At 43.4% G+C, this 18,604-nt stretch overlaps 1 protein-coding gene and 1 long non-coding RNA gene across 5 annotated transcripts in view; one reads left to right on the top strand and one right to left on the bottom strand.

The window, feature by feature from the left end:
- The first annotated feature begins 6,556 nt into the window (after nucleotides 1–6,556).
- LOC134478271 (uncharacterized) lies at nucleotides 6,557–16,849 on the top strand. The gene is made up of 2 exons (XR_010050776.1): nucleotides 6,557–10,927; nucleotides 14,195–16,849. It is a non-coding gene; the product is annotated as an uncharacterized LOC134478271 (long non-coding RNA).
- Rab3gap1 (RAB3 GTPase activating protein catalytic subunit 1) overlaps nucleotides 16,657–18,604 on the bottom strand; it is a 90,616-nt gene continuing 88,668 nt past the window's right edge. For all 4 annotated transcript variants that reach the window (XM_003478725.5, XM_003478724.5, XM_063258988.1 and 1 more), the window contains one exon: nucleotides 16,657–18,374. In XM_003478725.5, the coding sequence (XP_003478773.2) occupies nucleotides 18,138–18,374 (237 nt within the window). In that variant the 3' untranslated portion in view covers nucleotides 16,657–18,137. The remainder of the gene's footprint in view (nucleotides 18,375–18,604) is intronic.

Below are 18,604 nucleotides of genomic sequence, written 5' to 3'. Positions count from 1 at the left end.
AGTAAAGGTTTTCAAAGTAGGTATTGATGATCTTTTCTATTTCTGCAGGGTCTGTAGTGATTTCACCCTTTTCTTATTGCATGAATTTGAGCTTTTTCTTTCTTCTTTTTGATAAGGTTGGCTAGGGAGTTATCAATTTTATTTATTCTTTCAAAGAACCAACTGTTTGATTCATTAATTCTTTGTATTATTTTCTTAGTTTCAATTGCATTAATTTCTGATCTTTATAATTTTCTACCTTCTTTGGACTTTGGGCTTGATTTGCTCTTCTTTTTCTATAAGTTTGAAATGCAGCATTAATGTGTATTCTTTCCATTTTCCTAATGTGGGAGTTTAGTGCTATAAATGTCCCTTAGAGGACTGTTTTCATTGTCCTATGCATTTCAGTAATTTGTATTTGTATTTTTGTTCCATTGTAGATATTAATTTCTTCTTTAATTTCTTCTGTGATCCACTGGTTGTTTAGGAGAGTGTTATTTAGCTTCCTTGTGTTTATGGGGTTCTTGTGGCATTTTGTCTTTAATTTCCAATTTTACTGTGCTATAGTCAGATAATATGCATGGAATTATTTCAATTCCTTTGCATTTACTTAAGCATGTTCTGTAAGTTAGTATAGGATCTATTTTAGAGAATGACCCATGTGTAGCTGAAAAGAATGTGTATTCTGATGTTGTTGGGTATAATACTCTGTACACATCTACTAGGTCCATTTTTTCACAAGTTTGATTTAGTTCTGTTATTTCTTTGCTGATTTTTAAAATTTGTTTTATCTGTCTCATGACAATGAGGTGTTAAGTTCCCCTGTTATAACTATATTACTCGTTATGTGGTTTTTCATGCTTATTAAAGTTTGTCTTATATAGTTGGGTGCATATATATTTATGATTGTGATCTCTTCCTCTTGAACTTTTCCCCTAACAAGTATGTAGTGACCTTCTTTATCTGTTTCGATCATTCTTGGTTTGATTTTCACGTTGTCTATAAACAAAATAGCTACCTCTGCTTTTTTCTGGGTTCCTGTTGCATGGAGTATTGTTTTACATCCTTTAACTTTTAGACTATGAATTTCCTTTTGAGTTAAATGTGTTTCATGTATGCAGCATATTGTTGATTTTGTTTCTTAATCCAGGCTGCCAGTCTATTTCTTTTTATTGGTGAGTTGAGACTATTTACACTGATGGATATAACTGGTAAGTACTGACATCACTATCGTGTTTTCTTGTGTTGTTGGTTTTCTACTCTTTCTTTTTAATTGCTTTTAGTGGTTTCTTTTTGTTGTTCTTGAGATTGTAATTATCTTTGTCTGTTTCTAGAGTGTCTTTCAGCACTCTCTGTAGTGATGGTTTGGTGGCCATGAATTTCTTTAGTTTTTCTTTGTCATGGAAGTATCTTATTTCTCCATCTATTTTCAAAGATAGTTTTTCAGGGTACATCAATCTGGGTCGAAAGTTGTTTCAGGACCTGAGATACTTCACTCTAAGCTCTTCTTGATTTGAAGGTTTATGTTGAGATGTCTGCCATGATTCTATAGGCTTTTCTTCATAAGTGATCTGTTTCTTTTCTCAGACAGATTTTAGTATTCTGTTCATGTGTTGAATTTCTGATATTCTAATGGTTACATGTCTGGGTGAAGATTTATTTTGGTTATGGTTAATTTGGGTTCTGTAAGCCTCACGTATCTATATATCAGATTCTCTTTCCATGTTTGGAAAATTTTCTGTTACTATTTCTGCAAGTTGCTTTGAAGGTTATTTATGTGGACCCCTGCTTTTTCACAGACACCTATCAATCTTATATTGTTTATCTTTGCATCATCTTGCAGTGTTGAATTTTGTTTCCTGGTTCCTTGTTATTTTTAAGAGATCTTTTCTTTTGTGGTCATACTCTTCCATCCTGTCTTCAAGATCTGAGAGTATCTTTAGCTTCATTCAAATGGTTTTGCCAGATTTCAATGGAATTTTTAATTTCTTGAATATCCCTTTCCACCATTTTCTTATGTTCTTCTATTTTTTATTTAAATCTTCTTTACATACACACAGCAGTTCTTTACTAATGTTTGTCATTTCATTTTTCACTTGAGAGATTATTTCTGACCTGATTTCCTCTATAGCTTCATGAAGTTGTTTCTTTACTTCATTTGCTATCATTGCAGAAAGTTCAGTTGTACAATTTCCAGCACCTTCCATTTCAGTGTCTCTTGGGTTTTTTCTCAGTGGGCCAGAGCACTGAGACTGCCTGTTGCTCTTTTGTTTTGTCATTTTCTTCTGGGACCCATGTGGCTGGTGAGCAACCTCCTGATGGATTGCATTGGAATGCTGCACTGGCCATCAATCCTCTGATATCCCCATGGCTAGCCAGGGCACACCCTTATCTATGCTGCTGGATCTTTGTGCTCTGTGGCCTGTGAAGCTGGCTGGGTGTTCCCCTGATGTACTGCACTGGGTTGCTCTGGGATGCTGGGCTGGTCAAAGTTTGGATCCTCTTGCTGCTAGCAGGGACAGACTTCAGGAGTGTGTTGCTGGGGCCTAGAACCTGTTTGAATAGCATTGAGAACCTCTGGCAGTCAGGTGACTAGTAGGGCTTGCACCCATAGTGCATCACCACCTAGCACCTGGCTGGGTGGAGTTCAGAACCCTGGGGACCCAGGTGGCTAGGTGGAGCATGACCTGAGTATGGCACTGCCTGACCTTGCTTCTGGCTGGGAGAGGAGTTCAGGGCCTCTGGAGCATGCAGCTAGCCAGAGCACATCCCTGGCATATGGTCTGGGTAAAGGATTTATAAGACTTCTTTGTATTATTCTTGTAGTTTTTAAAGTTTGAGATAATTTCTCAATAAACAATTAAATGGAAATAACTAAAGTCACAAACTGGCTGTTTTGGACTTGCCACCAGCCCTCCCAAAGGATTCTTTCCTGCCCTGAGTACAACCCATCCACGAACACTTCCCAGCCACAGGTCCCAGGGCGACCCATGGAAGGTAATCAGTGGGCTAGCTGTGACAGACAAGGCTGAAAAGAGGAGAAGCTGGCCTGAAAGGTGGTGATGGAGAAAGAAAGATGAGCAGTTCTGCAAACCAGGAGCAACTGACTGCTTTTGGGTGCAATAAAGGAGAAGAATATCAGAAAAAGTAAAAGTGGCCTTTGTATTTAAAGGATGTGGAGAGGAGCCCACAACCAGCAAGGGTTTGGCTTTTTCCTCTGCCTAGATCTGGGGGTGTGGAGTATATGTGACCTCTGACTGGATGCGGTGCTTGGGGCGGGCGTTGATGATGCCTCAGGAGCTGATTAGAATTTTCTTCACATGCAAGGGAAAAGGAAAAAAGAAGTTGTAATTGGGGAAGGAGGAAGTGAAGCATCCCCGATCTGGCCTTCTACCATGTTTGAACTACCGCCATAATGTCCTGTAATTTATTCTAGGGCAAAACTCTTTCACTGACAGGCTAGAGAAATCAAGTGAAAGAAAGCGTGGCTGGCTGGGCTTGGGACAGAAACCAGACACAGCCTGAGTCGGTCACAGTGCGGGGCTGGCGACGACCTACAGATTCCTGGAGCTTAGCTGCCCTAGAGCTGCCCCATCGCAGACCGACACCTAGAGCCTCCACTCCCTAGACCAGCCCCTGTGGGAACGTGGTTTCCTTTTATGGCTCTTGTCGCTTCCCATGAATCCTTCCTGAACTAATAAATCTTTATTCCTTATAATCAAAAGAACTCAACCAAATCTTTCTAAACTATTAACTTCCCCATAAAATTGAAAACTATGTGACCTTTAATGATTTTGTACATAGACTCCTAAAATCATTTATAACACTCTGCCACTGCTATATCTGGCACTGGAAAATGATTCTTTAATTTAAAACCATTTTTTTACTCAATCATTTTATTAAATCTATTCTTTCCCTAGTATTTTCTAGCTTCCTTTTTAGGGCCAATTTTTCACATTCAAGAACCCAGAGTTCCTACCAGAAAGGCAGATGCTGTGTGGTCAGCTAGGTTCACTTGCTAGCTTTCCTGCCCCAGGCACAATTCAAATTCCTGTGTCAGCCAAATGGCAAATGTGTCCCTCGCTTCCTCTTCCGTGGGCCTAGCTCTGTAAGGGCAGAACCAGTGACTTTCTCCTGCATCTGCCTAGGGCTTTCTCTTCTGGGTGTGGCCTCACTTGAAGATGCCTGTGAAGAGATTGCTTGCAGTCATCCTATCCCTACCTAACCGCATTCCTGGGGAAAGGCAGTGAATCCAGGGGTGGGAGTGCACATATGTAGTCCAGTTTTTAGGGTGTAGAGTCCTGGAGGCCAAGGCTAGCCTGGGTAATAGCAAGACCCCGTCTTTTAAGGAAAATTTTAAAAAGCAATTAAAGCATTCCTAGGCTCTGGAATCAACTATTGTTCATGTAAAACCCTGTGCAGAGAGGAACCCCTTGCTTTTGGAATGGGAAGGTACAAGGGCAAGTAGGGACAGGTCCCAGCCTAGCTTCAAGTCAGGACTGAGCCACAGCCAAGAGTGAAAGTGAGCCTCCGCCCACTTCCATATGCCCTCTGCGATGCGAGAGCTTTAGTCCTAGAATAGCTGAAAATGTTTGGGAAATTCACACTCTAAAAATATTTCTTTTTATGTAGGCAAGATAACGCCAAAGAGTGACAGTGGGTTACTAAGAATGCAGTTCCCTCCTTATGTAATGTGGGCAAAAATAAAGAGTGTTCTGGGCCAAAAATAGGGCTGAGAAAGAAGACTGTGAATAAATAGCACTGACAAGTCATTATTTACAGAAACTGCCACTGTAACTGACTCTGGGGCCTTGGAGTTTAGGAGTTTATATCTGTGTGGCATCACTTGTTCGTTGGGTCTTCCGGGTCCCTCTCTTCATGTTTACTGTAAACAAAGGTATCTATAAGGAGACCTTTACAGGACAAGTAGTGTCTTAGTCACTTTTGGTGTGGTTAGGACAAAATACCCAACCCAGACAACTTAGAGGAGGGGTTTGTTGGACACATAGTATTCAGAGGTTTCAGTTCTGAGGTTGGTTGGCTGCAGGACAGAAATGGCATGGCAGAAGGGTCTCCTTGGAAGAAAGCAGTGTACTTTATGGGGGTCAGGAAGCAGAAAGAGAAAGGAGGAGCTGAGGAGGGAGATACACCCTTCTGGGTCACACTCCAGTGACCCACCCCTAACCAGGCCCTGCCTCCTAATAGCAATTTAGCTCCAAGGCACCTGGAATCTGGCTGCCTCCCACCTTGCATGCATAAGGTTTTGAGGGACATTCCAGCTACAACAGCAGTAGCAGCACAGTGCACCTTCTCCTGGCCTGGCTGCAGAGCAAGAGGAGAGACTCTTGATGTAGGCATGGGTGTCACCACAGTCTCCTTATGTGGCAGATGTTGGGCAGGGTGCAGTGCTGATCCCACCACAGTGCAGATGGGGTTTTGAGGCCACCATGGCCAAGTGGCTCATGGATCACAGGCCCCTATGCTAGGGCTATCTGCTCCCAGCAGCTAACCCTCAGATCACAGCCAGACACCCAGAGTTTTTGTCTGCATTGCCCACTTCTGGTCCTCCAGAAAGTCCCACCAGTGTTACTCTCCACTGTTACTGAAAGAGTTTTGCTCTAGAATAAATTACTGTATGGTTATGGCGGTCGTCTAACATGACGGAAGGCCAAGCGGGAATGCTTACCACTTCCTGCTTCTTCCTCAGCCTTAATCTCAACTCCTCTTCCTGTTGGCACATGAAGAAAATTCCAATCAGCTCCTCGACATCATCAGTGCCCACCCTAAGCACCACCCCCTGCTCAAAGGTTACAAATGTCCCATTCCCCCCATATTCTGGTTGAAGGAGACAGCTCAGCCTCATGGGTTGTGTGCTCCTTTCCACATCCTCATCTCAATAAACCTGTTTGTTTTGTACTTTTACTTCTTTATTGCACCAGAAACCTCTTTCATAATGGTGCTGTGACTCGGATGGCAGAGTGCGTTAGCTCCTGAAAATCCGTCCCAGTTGGAGCTACCCTGCCTATGAACCACCATTTTTCCCCTCTGGAACTGTTTACTTGCTGCCACTAATCCACATGCAACAGCAACCTTCCTCACTTATCACAGGTGAGCTGCCATGTGGGGTTTTCTGTTTCCATTCTAAAATTTGCAAGCTTGTGTCAGAAAAACCTCTCCTTGCCATCCCTGAACAGGGATATCAGTTTTCAGGCTCTTAGGCCGCATAGCCTGAGGCAAGTTCTCTGGGCCCCCACCCCACACTCTTGGTGATGGCTGAGGAGAACTATATTGGGACTTTACCTGTCTCACTTCCAAAACATGTGATGACCTCTTTTGTTAAGTGTGATCTGGGACAATTTTCAGTTCCTTGGGGGGAGCTAAAGCTTTTACATCTTGAGGCAAAACTGTTCTTTTGGCTCACTTTTAATTTGGTCATGGAGAATACTATTTCCTGTCCCCCAAAAACACACCTCCGGGGTGTCTGGTTTATAATGCTGGTGCTCTTGGCCTCTAGAAGGCTATAAAAGCCAAAAAGCTGATCTTTTATTTATGCTTTTGTCACAGTGGCAGCAAGTTGGCAAAAATCCTTCATTGTAAGGCCTTTTTCACTTTAAGGAAGTGTCCTTCTCATTTTATTTTATTTTATTTTTTGTACCAGGGATCAAACTCATAACCTCGTGCTTGCCAGGCAGGCACTTATGCAGCCAAGTTAAATCCCAGGCGGATGTGTCCTTCTCTCACTCTGTCTTATATGATGTCCCAAATACTTCTGGCTCGCTCTGCTGCACCAGACTCCTTAGATGATGTGTCTCCGCCCCACCATATGCAGTCTCCTGCATATGCAGCATTCCAGCAAGCTGCATGGCTCTCAGCAGCCATCTTGCTGCAGCTTGTGTAGGGGGCAGTCAAAATATAAATTAGGGTCTTTCTCTGCTATTCTTATTTCAAGAGATCTCTATTAATTAATCTACAAAAAGGTTCTCACTAGTCTATTTATTATAGTTCAAATTGGCCAAATATATTTGAGTGCACTCTGATGTTGTAAGATGATTGTCAGTCTATATATTTGTTGTCTGTTTGTCCAGTCTGTTTATATTTTACAGATCTGTCCATGTTTGTCCATTTGCCTGCTCTGTAAACATCTGTTCCTTTTTATTTGAACTCCACAATCTTTTTTCCTCTTCTTTTGAATTTTCAAGGTTTCTTTGGGTTATAGGTTAAACAAACATGCTTCCACCTAGGTTGCCAGCTGGTCAAAATGATGTAGAACTAGTTAGACAAAATCCCTTGGGGTGAGGAGACATTGGACAGGATTCTAACTAATGAATAAGAAAGTGGCCACCTGGTAACTTTAACCAGCTCTTGTTCATTAATTGGAGGCCCCAATAATCTCCAAAGCCTTGTGGGAGACACCTCAACTAAAGTTCATATGAGTAAGACAATTCATTATTGCCGATCTGATGGTATCATTCATTCCTTCAAATGTAGAATTGAGATTGTTTATTATGACGTGTTTTCTTTCAGATCCAGACGTCTGCCTTTTTCTCGTGCTCCAGCCACGTTGGAACAATATGAGGTCACTGGTATAATAATTTTTAAACAAAAATTTATTAATGTATAAATAGTAAGCAGTCCAACCAATGTCACAAATTTCTTTAGTGCTCAAATGGTAAAACACTGATGGTTAATAGAAAATAGTAGTTCCATTTAATGTTCTATGTTAAGTTCACTGCCTCTATTGCACTGTACTAATATCAGTCTTCTGGATATTCAACAACTAAAATTAAGAGATAATTATAAATTCCTTTTGGATTCCTTTTGGTGGGATCCACCAGATCTTTTCCAGAAACAGGTTATATGATGCATATGGGCCATAATTAACTATACTCAACAAGCCTTAAATGACACTTCAGCTGATCTCTCTCTTAAATAAAAAGGTAAAATTAATAAAACAGACCATCTTCCAAAAATCAGATGGCACTAGACATTCTAACAGCACAGGAGGTACTTATAAAATTGTAAAACCTAAATGTGTGTATGACAAATGAATGGCATGTCAGTTTCTACAATTCCCTGGACCTCCTTATGGGAAGCCATTACTAAAATTATACTCATAAATACCATGTTGATTGTATTATTTGACTCCTGCATGCTTAATTGATCCTTTGGCTTTGTCTCCTTTCGATTTAAAGCTCCACTTACCCAAGGTAAAAATGCCTGTTGTCTACAGAGGGCCACTAGTTAAAAACTCTGTAGAGTATCCCTAACTTCAGTTCAACAACTTTAATGCCCTTCAGCCTGAAGAAGCCAGATCGGTCTCTGCCCATTATCCCTCCTGGCAGTTTGGGTTACTTCTTCAGAGAAAAAATGCTACAGGCATCTAAGTCAGTTAAAAATATTATAGGCAGTCACACAGGGCTAGGGCCTCAAAATAGCCAGCACAGAAAACCAGATGTCTTGTGACTGTGGAGGAGAAAGATACTTTCTACTGTGGGCTAGATCCTAAGACAGAAAGCTAAACGTGGCCCTCAAACCCCACAGGGACACCTTTTAATATGGCTTTTTGTGTTTTCAACAACAGAGATAAAAATCAAAAGGAAAAATAACAACCTGATCTTTTAACAGTGACACTTGGAGCCCTGGGATAGGTAAGCGGAGACAAGGTGGAGCTTCCCAAGCCCTTCCCAGACCATGCTTCAGGTGCAACAAAGAAGGACATTGGGCAAGAGAGTGCCCCAACCCTGGCATTCCTCTGGGGCCTTGCCTCTATTGCCATCTCAAGGGCCATTGGAAGAGTGACTGTCCTACCTGGCAGAGAGCGGGTAAACCATCCTCTAACTCCTTGCCCTCACAGGAGATCTCATCACCCCCAGACTCATTGCTGACTGATCTACTCAGACTTGCTGGTAAACATTGATGGGGTTCAGGGCCCACAGCCCCCATTAAGGTGTCCTTCTCAGAGCCACAAGTCCCACTGGAGGTCTCAGGTAAAACATTCTCTGTGCTTGTGGACATAGAGGCCATATATAGTGTTCTTCCTGAGTTTTCAGGCCCTTGTACTAAGTTTTCAGTCTCTGAGGTGGGTGTTGACGGCCAACCTATGCAGCCTTTGCAGACAGGGTCTATTCCATGCAGGTTCCAGACTGTCTTCTTTACCCATAGCTTCCTAGTAATTACAACATATCCCACACCTGTTTTAGGTAGGCTCTCCTTCAAAAGCTTACCTTCTCCTTTACCTTCTCCCTCCCCCACAGCTCTTGTCCTCCAGACGCCCTCACAGTGCACTGAGAAGCTATCTTCTCCCCTCCCTTCTTCTCTGGTTAATCCCATTGTTTGGGACACCTCCAGTCCCACCTGCTCTACCCAAGTCATGCCTATTTTAATTCATCTTAGGGAATCTTTCCATTTTTTTCCTTGTGTTCCCCAATATCCCATAGTTCCCAAACATTTACAGGGATTTAAACCTATAATCAAGCACCTTTTAGACAATGGTTTTCTTAAACATACGCATTCACCCTGTAATATTCCCATTCTGCCAGTACTCAAGCCTGGTGGGTCTTACTGTCTAGTGCAGGACCTTAGGATAATCAATAACACTCTTACCCTAATCTACCAAGTGGTGCCAAATCCTTATACCATGCTCTATCATATCCTTCCCCCCACCATTCACTTTACAGTTATAGATCTTAAAAATGCTCTTTTTTTTTTTTTTACCATCCCCCTACACCCTGATTGTCAGGATTCCTTTGTGTTTATGTAGACTGGCCCAGACACTCTGAAGTCTCAACAACTTACACCTGTCATCTCTATAGTAAAACCTCTTCTCAGGGACACATACCACCTCCTTCCTTTGCTATTCATCAATTTTGTAGATATACCCCTGGTCAGGACTGACAGGTAGATTTTACATACATGCAGTACCACAAAACTCTCAAATATCTTCTCACCTTTGTTTGTACTTTTTCAGGATAGATAAAAGCCTTTCCCACAATCAAGGAGACTGCTGATGTAGTTACTAAACTTCTGTTATAGGAAATCATCCCAAGATTTGGTTTACCTCAGAGTATTCAGTCAGATAATGGTCCAGCCTTTATTTCTCAGATCTCTCAACAGGACTACAACTAAAATGGAGTGGCCCCTACCTGGTCTTCCTCAGAACTTCAACAGTGGTCAGGGTTGCTGGACTTCAATCCTGGCTGCACATCACTCAAGCTAAGCGGTGCCCTCTTAAGCCTCCCTAACTCTCCTGACTCAACATTCTGAGTGGTCATCTATCGTCCATCTCCATCTTACCAAGGTCCCACAGCCACAATTTTCAGGCTAGGTCATGTTTTGTTATCCTATTTGGTTCCTGATCCCTTACATTCTATTAGTTAATTTTTCACTATAACTATCTTACTTCTCTCCGTCCTCAGATGTTTAGTTAAACATGCAATCCCTGTGGGTCTAGGCTCTCATCTCCCTTACAGTGACACAGCCATGGCCTTCCCCTACCTCTACTCTGTAATTTCCCAAATATGATTCAATCATCAGGCCTTATATTTCTTGTGCTTCTTATTCTTTCCAGCTCAACTCCTAGACCAAAGACACGCCCTACCTACCCACACCTTTAGCTTTTACCCTTTCAGATGAGGTAATAATCATCTCCATAACTTCACGATTCCTAATCCCACACTTATTTTTCAGACTCTAACTCACTGTGCCCTTGATAGAATGGCATATTTAAATCAAAGATACCTTTCCTTCTGCCTCTCCTGGGTCCTTAAATATGATAATGCCCTGCCCTCTCATAGCACCTTGTCTCTTTGTTTTCCCAATCTAGGATATGAGCATTCACCAATGATTAATTCCTTATCTTGCCTGAAACTCTGGGTACCAGCTTCTACATGAGCATCAACCGTTACCCTACCAACCTTCCTAAACTCCAATACGGCACCCCCTTTCAGCAGTAAGTAGTAAGAGAGAGACTTCACCCTTTTCCTAACAATAAAAAGATGGGAATGGAAGAGTTTTGCCCTAGAATAAAATTACTGTATGGTTATGGTGGTGGTCTAACGTGGCAGAAGGCCAAAGTGAGAATGCCTACCACTTCCTGCTTCTTCCTCAGCTTTAATTGCAACTCCCCCTCCTGTTTGCATGAGAAGAAAATCCCAATCAGCTCCTCACATGTCATCAATGCCTGCCCTAAGCACCAACCTAAGTTCAAAGGCTACATATGTCCCATACACCCCATCTTCTGAAGGAGACAGCTCAGCCTCATGGGTTGTGTGCTCCTTTCCACATCCTCATCTCAATAAACCTGTTTGTTTTGTACTTTTACTTGTCTATTGCACCAGAAAACTCTTTCAGTTACAATGTTAGGCACTGTCCTGTCTTACTGGGATCACTGCCACAGCATTTTAATGTAGTCATCTAACCTTGCTGTACTCTCTCTCTGTACTGAAAACCTTCTAAAACCTTTGCTTTTGAAGGACAAAGTCCTTATTCCTTCACCCCTACTCTGGTCAGAACCTCTGTGCAGATCATTGCTCCATCTGGAGTGTGTAACACTCCTGGAAACCCAATACCATTCACCAAAGCTGATTCTGCTTTGTGTGTAACTTACTCCACAAAGCCTGCTGTGCCTGGCGGGGAAGGAGTAAAGACAGAGCCTGTTTGAGCTGGCAGGTGACTGAGCCATCTTCTCTATGGACACTGGATGGTTAGATGGATCTTCACACTAAAATGGAGCTTGTATCCAGATAACTAAGCATACACTTATCTCTAACCTTCCTTCTTAGCACAGTTTAAACCACTTATTCCACATAGAAGTATTTTGCTGGACAATTTTAAATACTGTTTTCAGTATATCATTTAAAAAGGGGCCTCACTAATGTTTCCCAAACTCAAACTCTTGAAATCAACCAATCCTGCCTCAACCTCCTAAATAGTTGGGATTACAAATGTAGACCACGCTCAACTTTTCAAATTTTTATAACAATCTGTTGCATACTTGCTGTTGTCCCCATTTGGCAGAAGAAAAAGAAATGGAAGCTTAAAAAGACAGGTAACAGCACAGCATCTATTAGTTTAAGAAAGGCTGAGATTTAAAATGAAACTTTGAACACTTCCCGGAAGGTGGCTGAGCAGTGAGCAGCCGAGAAAGGGCCTCTCCAAGATTTGGTGTTCAGACACCAGAATATAGCAATGTGAAGAAGAGAAGGAGGAGGAAAGTGGGTCTCTGGGACCCAGCAAGGATCTGAAGTGAGAACTGAATCCTATGGGAAGAGCAAAGGGAAGAGAACTCAACAATGAAGGAGGTGGAAGGCGGGGCTTTCTCTGAGTCCGGCTGCTTGGGTGGGGCAGCACCGGCCTGCAAACACATGGTGACTACTGGTAACACCAGAGGCCTCTAAGCAGAAATGCACCATGCAGCAGAGCAGTGGATTGCAGGGGCTGCTGAGTCATTTTAGGCCCAGACATCCTAAAGCAGCCATCTTGGAGAGAGGCTGGCTAAGCTCAGAACTCAAAACAGCTGTGGCCTGACTCCAAACTCTGGCTCCCAGTGTCAGGGTCAGGGAGCTGGACTCAAGTCACAAGGCACACAGCCTGCTGCAAGCTGAGCAAATCTGTTTCCAGCCTCACAGCCAGAAACCAACCAGCACTTCAGTGAGACTAAAGGTACAGGCTCACTGGTATATCCACTACCCTGCCAGGAAGCTTTGGTTGGTTTGCTGAGATGAATCAACTAGGATCTAGATTATGTCTGTCCACTGTCTACCAGTGACAGCAGAGACACACTTTAAAAGTGGACATTTTTCTTTTTCTTGTTCTTATTTTCATATATGTGAACAGCATTTAGTTTTGCTGGTATTTTTATTTCTTGTTTCTCTCGTGTCTTACTCACCAGTTTCCCAAAGTTTACATGTTCCTTTGTCCTCCAGCCTTGTTTCTAAGTTCTTCCTGTTTGTTTTTTTTCCTTTTGAATTTGAAATGGAACTTTGCCCAGCTAAGCCCTTTTCACGGACGCTCATGGCCTTCATCAGCTTTAGGTGGCATCCATTCAGCAGGACAGATCTGGATGCTGCTCTTAGGAGTTGGTGTTTGGCCTCCTATCTTCATCTCACATCCACCAGGAAAATAAATAAATGAAAAAAAAACCCTCATACTTAGGATGCGACCTTGTTTAGAAACAGGGTCATCATAAAGCCCAATATGATAGTGGGACAGGAGGAGAGAGACACATAAGCAGCTCATGCCGGAGGGCCAGCAGCTGCAGCCAAGAATTGTGGCTACTGGCAGAAGCTAAGACTGGCAGGGAGGGGTTCTTTCTCCAGGTATCAGTGGGAGCCGGGCTCACCTTGCTAATGCCTTGATTTTGGACTTGTGGTCTGCAGAGCTGTGTGATGAGTCACCCGGTTTGTGACAGTTTATTACAAAGCTCCAGGAAATCAATATAGTGGCTAATTGCTCTCTTAGGAAATTCCTTTTGTCTCAGATCATAAGTACTGCAGACATGAATTTGCTTTCCACTGTCCAACCAAGCTACTGGCTCCCTTCAGCATGAGCCAGCCCAGCCCTCCATCTCCTGTACATGTTTATCCCACCTTGTTCTAAAACGAAAGAAAACCTACAAATTGAAACAAAAAACAAAGACTGTATGGCAAAGTGCTTCTGAGCTGCATCAAGGTTCTGACAAAAGCAGCCGAGCCCTGAATCAGAGTAACTGACAGAGGCCCAGGGTGGTCATTCTGGGCTCCCTGCAATGGCTGGTGAGCCACCCTGCAACACTCCAGCAGGAGGCAGGACAAGCTGCCCACTAGTCCATCCATGACCACATATTCTACAAAGAAGTTATGCAAACGTCAATCAGCTCTCATTTGTGTCCAAAGGACTGGCCAAGTCCACTTTACAGGCTGATGCCAAGCCCTGCTTCTCGGAAGTGCAGGAAAAGCTACAGGGGCTCTGTGGCTTTCAGGAGTCAGTGCTGCAGTGTTCTAGTTCCATGGAGGCCAGTAGCCAGAACTTAAGGCAGCTGGAAGTCAAGTAACTATGTTTCTTTTTCTGGAGGTAGTCACCCATTTATTCCCTAACTTATTCACACCCCGTTTGCAGGGCACTCGGCCCTGTCCATTACTGTGTGCACAGAAGGAAGAGGGCAGAGTGTGAGTAGTGGACAGGGCTGTGAGTCTGAACAGATCACAGCTTCCTGACTGTCGCCTTATCTTGCCTCCAGGTTCTAGCAAGGCACAGTGCACAGCAACCAGAACCTCACCAGACCGCGGGTGGCAGGCGCTCCAGGGAAGCGCCATAAGGGACACAGTCCTTGCCTCTGGGAGCCATCTCTGTGTTCTACCAGGAGAAATTTCTCTGTCTCTGAATGCATTCAGTACTCTAGACACAGATGTGCCATGGTCCTTTCTTAGTTTCTTGATGTCTCAGTGGCACTGGACACAGCTGCTCAACTCTCACCTCAGTGACATTTTTTCTCTTGGCTTTCAAAACATCTTCTGGTTTCCCTTCTACCTCAGTGGCTACTCTCCATCTCCTCTGCCAGCCCTCACATGTATCCCTGGCTCAGCCCCCGGACCTGTGCACTGACACACCTTAGCTGATCTCAGGCTGACCATGTCTTCCGTGCTACTCCTGCTGTTCAGCAACTGAACCACAAATGTAGCATCTGAAAACCAACAAACCAATGTCTTTCAGTGTCAGTGTCAGTGTCAGCAGCCTGGGTATGGCTTAGCTGGGTGGCTCCTCTCATGGTCCTTCAGGAGATGACAGTCACCTGCAGGCTGGGAATCCATTTGCAGGCTCTCACACAAGGCTACTGGCAGGTGCCCTCGGCTTGCTGCGGAGGTGGGGGAAGGCCTGGCTCTCTCCTGAAGTTGCTTGTGATTTGGCCATTGAGTTCCCTCAGGGCAAGTGGAGAGAGAACTAAATCGGAATCTGTGATGTCTTTTATTAGTTCATCGCGGAAGTGATACACCAGCACGCCTGTACTCTGTTGTACAATGGGGCATCTAGGGGACTGCATAAAGGTGTGAATTCCAGCACACTGGTGGCAGCGATCATTGGAGGCCATTGAAGCTTCTGAAACTATTCTGACTCACAGTATTTACTCACATCACCACCAACTTGCCCTTTTCCATTTCGGTGTATGACATTCTGTCTACTGGGGCCTAAAGCCTCCAAGTCACCTCTGGCTCTTCCTTACAGTCTGTCAAGCCCGTCAGCAGTACACGTCCTATCTTTCAAACCTGTACTAAATCTGATCCCTTCTTCCTCCATGGCTATCACTGCTGTCCAAACCATCACCCCTCCTCTCTACTGTGTGCATACCACACACAGCAGGTTTCTCCAATGTCCCATCATGGCACCTTTCTTGGTCAGAACTTTGCTTTGATTGCTCCTTTCAATTAAGAAAACAAACCCAAATTAAGGCTTGAGAGATTCTGGCCCGTGTCCCTGTCCAACTTTCGAAAACCTTCTGTAACTCAACACTGCCCTGGAGATAAAGCCCAAACTCCTTGCTGTGGCTTACCTGGAACTTCTTGATACTGCCTCAGTTTACCTTACCATTTTAATTTCTTGCTCCTTTTCACACTAAATAATATACTACAGCCAAACTTAAGTGCACTGTTCCCCAAATACATACTTCTGGTGTCTATCTATTTTGCTTCCTACGGTGGTGAATACTCCCCAGCCAGTGTCAGTCACTGTCATAGCGGCCACAGCTCCACCCTTTTTTTTTTTTTTGCAGTACGGGGATTGAACTCAGGACCTTACGCTTGCCAGGCAGGCGCTTATGCTGCTAAACTAAATCCCCAGCCCTCAGCTCCACCCTTTGACAGGTCCTTACCACAGCACTCTTGCACACTCTGGCCCCAGTGGACACTTTTATGTGTCTGCCATGTCATGCCTGCCGATGTCTCACTGACCACAGAAAGCCAGGGCTGGGTCTAGACAAAAGGGACTCTGTACCCCATAGGAGCAGCAGCACAATGACGAGGTGAGGGAAGCATGGGGCGGGGGGGGGGAAGGGAGGGGGTCTACTGTGCCCCCTCATATACTGCACGGCTCCTACTCGTCTTCTAGTCTCAACCCAGAAATCACATCTTCTGGGATGATTTTGCTGACCCCAGAGCCTGAGTGAAAATCCTTTTTGCCAGCACCCTAACTCTACATGTGACTGTCCACTGTCATCAAATACACAAGGGGAGTATACAACAAGCAGACCTCCAGCACACACTGCCCATTGCCCATGCCTCCCAGTTCATGGTTATGTTAATTCTGGCTCTGACAGGAGGTCACAAGTAGATTACTTCTATGTTTTTAGTAGGCACTATTAACTGTCTGTGAAATAAACATGTAAAAATAAAATGGGGCTAACTGCCTTTAAAAAGGCATAAAGCCAGGCACGGTGGTGCATTCCTGTAATCCCAGCACTTGGGAGGATGAGGCAGGAGGATCCTTGCAAGTTCTAGACCAGCCTTGGACAAAGTGAGCCCAAGTCCAGCTTGAACTGTGTGGTGAGATCCTGTCTCAAAAAGACAAAAGAAAAAAGCATAAAGTGTTCTTGAGACAATTGCTTGTTAGTAGACTGCAAATCTTTATGAAGATAAGCAATAATATCAAACTAAGTGAAGTAAAACTGAAATGCCCCTCAGAGGGAAGATAAAGAAAATTAGTCACAGAAACATTACTTTCCTTTTTATTAGATTCACAGTGCCTTTTAAAATTCCAACCTCTCCGTTATAATTTCTGTTACTAATATGCTCTGATAGCAGACAAACTGGCTTTGGGAGTCTGTCTGGTCCAGCACTCAGTCCTCAAGCCTGTATCCGTGGATTTGCAAAAGCAACAGAGTCGAGCATCTCAGAGAAACACACTGTAAAGGCTCACATACAAAAGTGTATATACACACCCGATGTGTGTACAGATTTTTGTTTTACAAAAATAACATGGTTACTGATTTCTTACTGTTTAAGTTTTTTGAAATTCTGTATTATTTGTACCCTTTTACTGTTTTGTTTTTTTCTTTAAAATAAAAAAAAATAACATGGTTTGCACAGCTCTATCAATTCTTTAAAATTACATAGGAAGAATTTATACTTCATTATGATTTTTCACTTTAGAGTAAAGGTGGGAATTTTAAACCTAAAAATAATTTAAGATTACGGAACAGAGGCCATATAGCAATAGACTCGGTAGATCTCAATCTTCACATACCTAGAAATATATTTCTTGTTATTCTTATTCTGGGTTCTGTATATCCCACAGATTTTTTTTAACTAAAAAAATCAAGATAATGCAATAAAGTAATCTCACTATGTTAGTGTGTATGCCAGATTATATTAACTGCTTGATAGTTTCTATGTAGTGGGGCTGTGTTTTTAGCATGTGCTAATTTCTACTTAGGACCCAGCAGCAGCCACCAAAAACGAAAGCATGCCATATAGCAAACGGGAAAACATTTTGCAGGTTGGTAACTTACAAGGCAACCAAGAGCAAAATAGGTAAGAGACAGTAAATCTTATAAGACATATATAAAAGTAACCTAAGTGTCATTTAATTTATAGTTTTATCAGAAGACATTTAGCCTACAGTTAGATGGAAAAACTATAGAAAATTCTAGGGTTTCTCCTAGAACAGTCCAAATGTTCATCAAGTTAATTAGTTTAATAAAGATGACCACCAGGTGACTGAACAAAGTCATGTAGTAACTAAAAAACACAGACTCTGAAACTAGAAGCTACCACCAAAAAATCCAGATATCTTGAGTGGACATATGCTGCATACTGGATATTAACAAATACTGCCACTAAGTGTGTGTGTAGATTATGAAAGCAAGGCCATAGCTCCAAGGATAGTCACAGGGGGAGGAAGTGAGACGAATGCTGTCTTGCAGCAGTGAAGATGGAGGGCTCCCGATGATTTTTGCCCCTATCCACAATGGCCATCTCTGTGGGGCAGAGATCTTTCCTTAATGCTAGCCCTGTCTCCCTGCCCCTACCAAGGTACTCTAGAGCCTGACTGCAGTTCCCAGAAGTCCTCTGGGTGCTGGTGTGACTCTTGACCATTCTGCGGACAAGCCCCTTCCTGGCCCTCATAGGGACTCCCTGGCCAAAGCAGGCAGTGCTGCCTCCAAAGTCACCGCCGAGATGATGCCAGGAGACTTAGAAGAAGGACGTGTCTGATGAAAAGGCACCTGCAAGTCTGAAGTCCTCTTTGGTGAGGACGCTATACATCCGTTGTGGCAGGGCTTTGGAGTAGGGTGCAGGGCGTGGCACAGTGGTGCGCAGGATGAGCTCCCGGCCAGCGGGCGGCGGGAAGTCCGACACCATATTCTGCCTTCTCTCCTCGGGGGAGGCTGTCCTCTTCAGTTCCTCCTCTGGGGAAGTCATGGCTGCAGCCTTAAACAGAATCAAATATGAAGTTTAAAAGCAAGCTGAATGCTAAATTCAGGAACTTTTGTATGATAGTGAATAAACATGATAAACACATAAAAATGTCCTACATTACTCAGTAATGCAGCCAGCTATATGTTATGATTACTCAAGGAAAAGAAAAAAATGCCAGAAGCTTGAAACACTGTATAAGCTACTAGACTGGTAACAGGCAGAGAAGGGAGAATGATGGCCAG

Source organism: Cavia porcellus, unplaced genomic scaffold (assembly GCF_034190915.1).
Source record: "Cavia porcellus strain 051 isolate PalLab524CR breed Dunkin Hartley unplaced genomic scaffold, mCavPor4.1 scaffold_12, whole genome shotgun sequence".
Classification (NCBI taxonomy): domain Eukaryota; kingdom Metazoa; phylum Chordata; class Mammalia; order Rodentia; family Caviidae; genus Cavia; species Cavia porcellus.
This window is presented reverse-complemented; position numbering and strand designations above follow the sequence as displayed.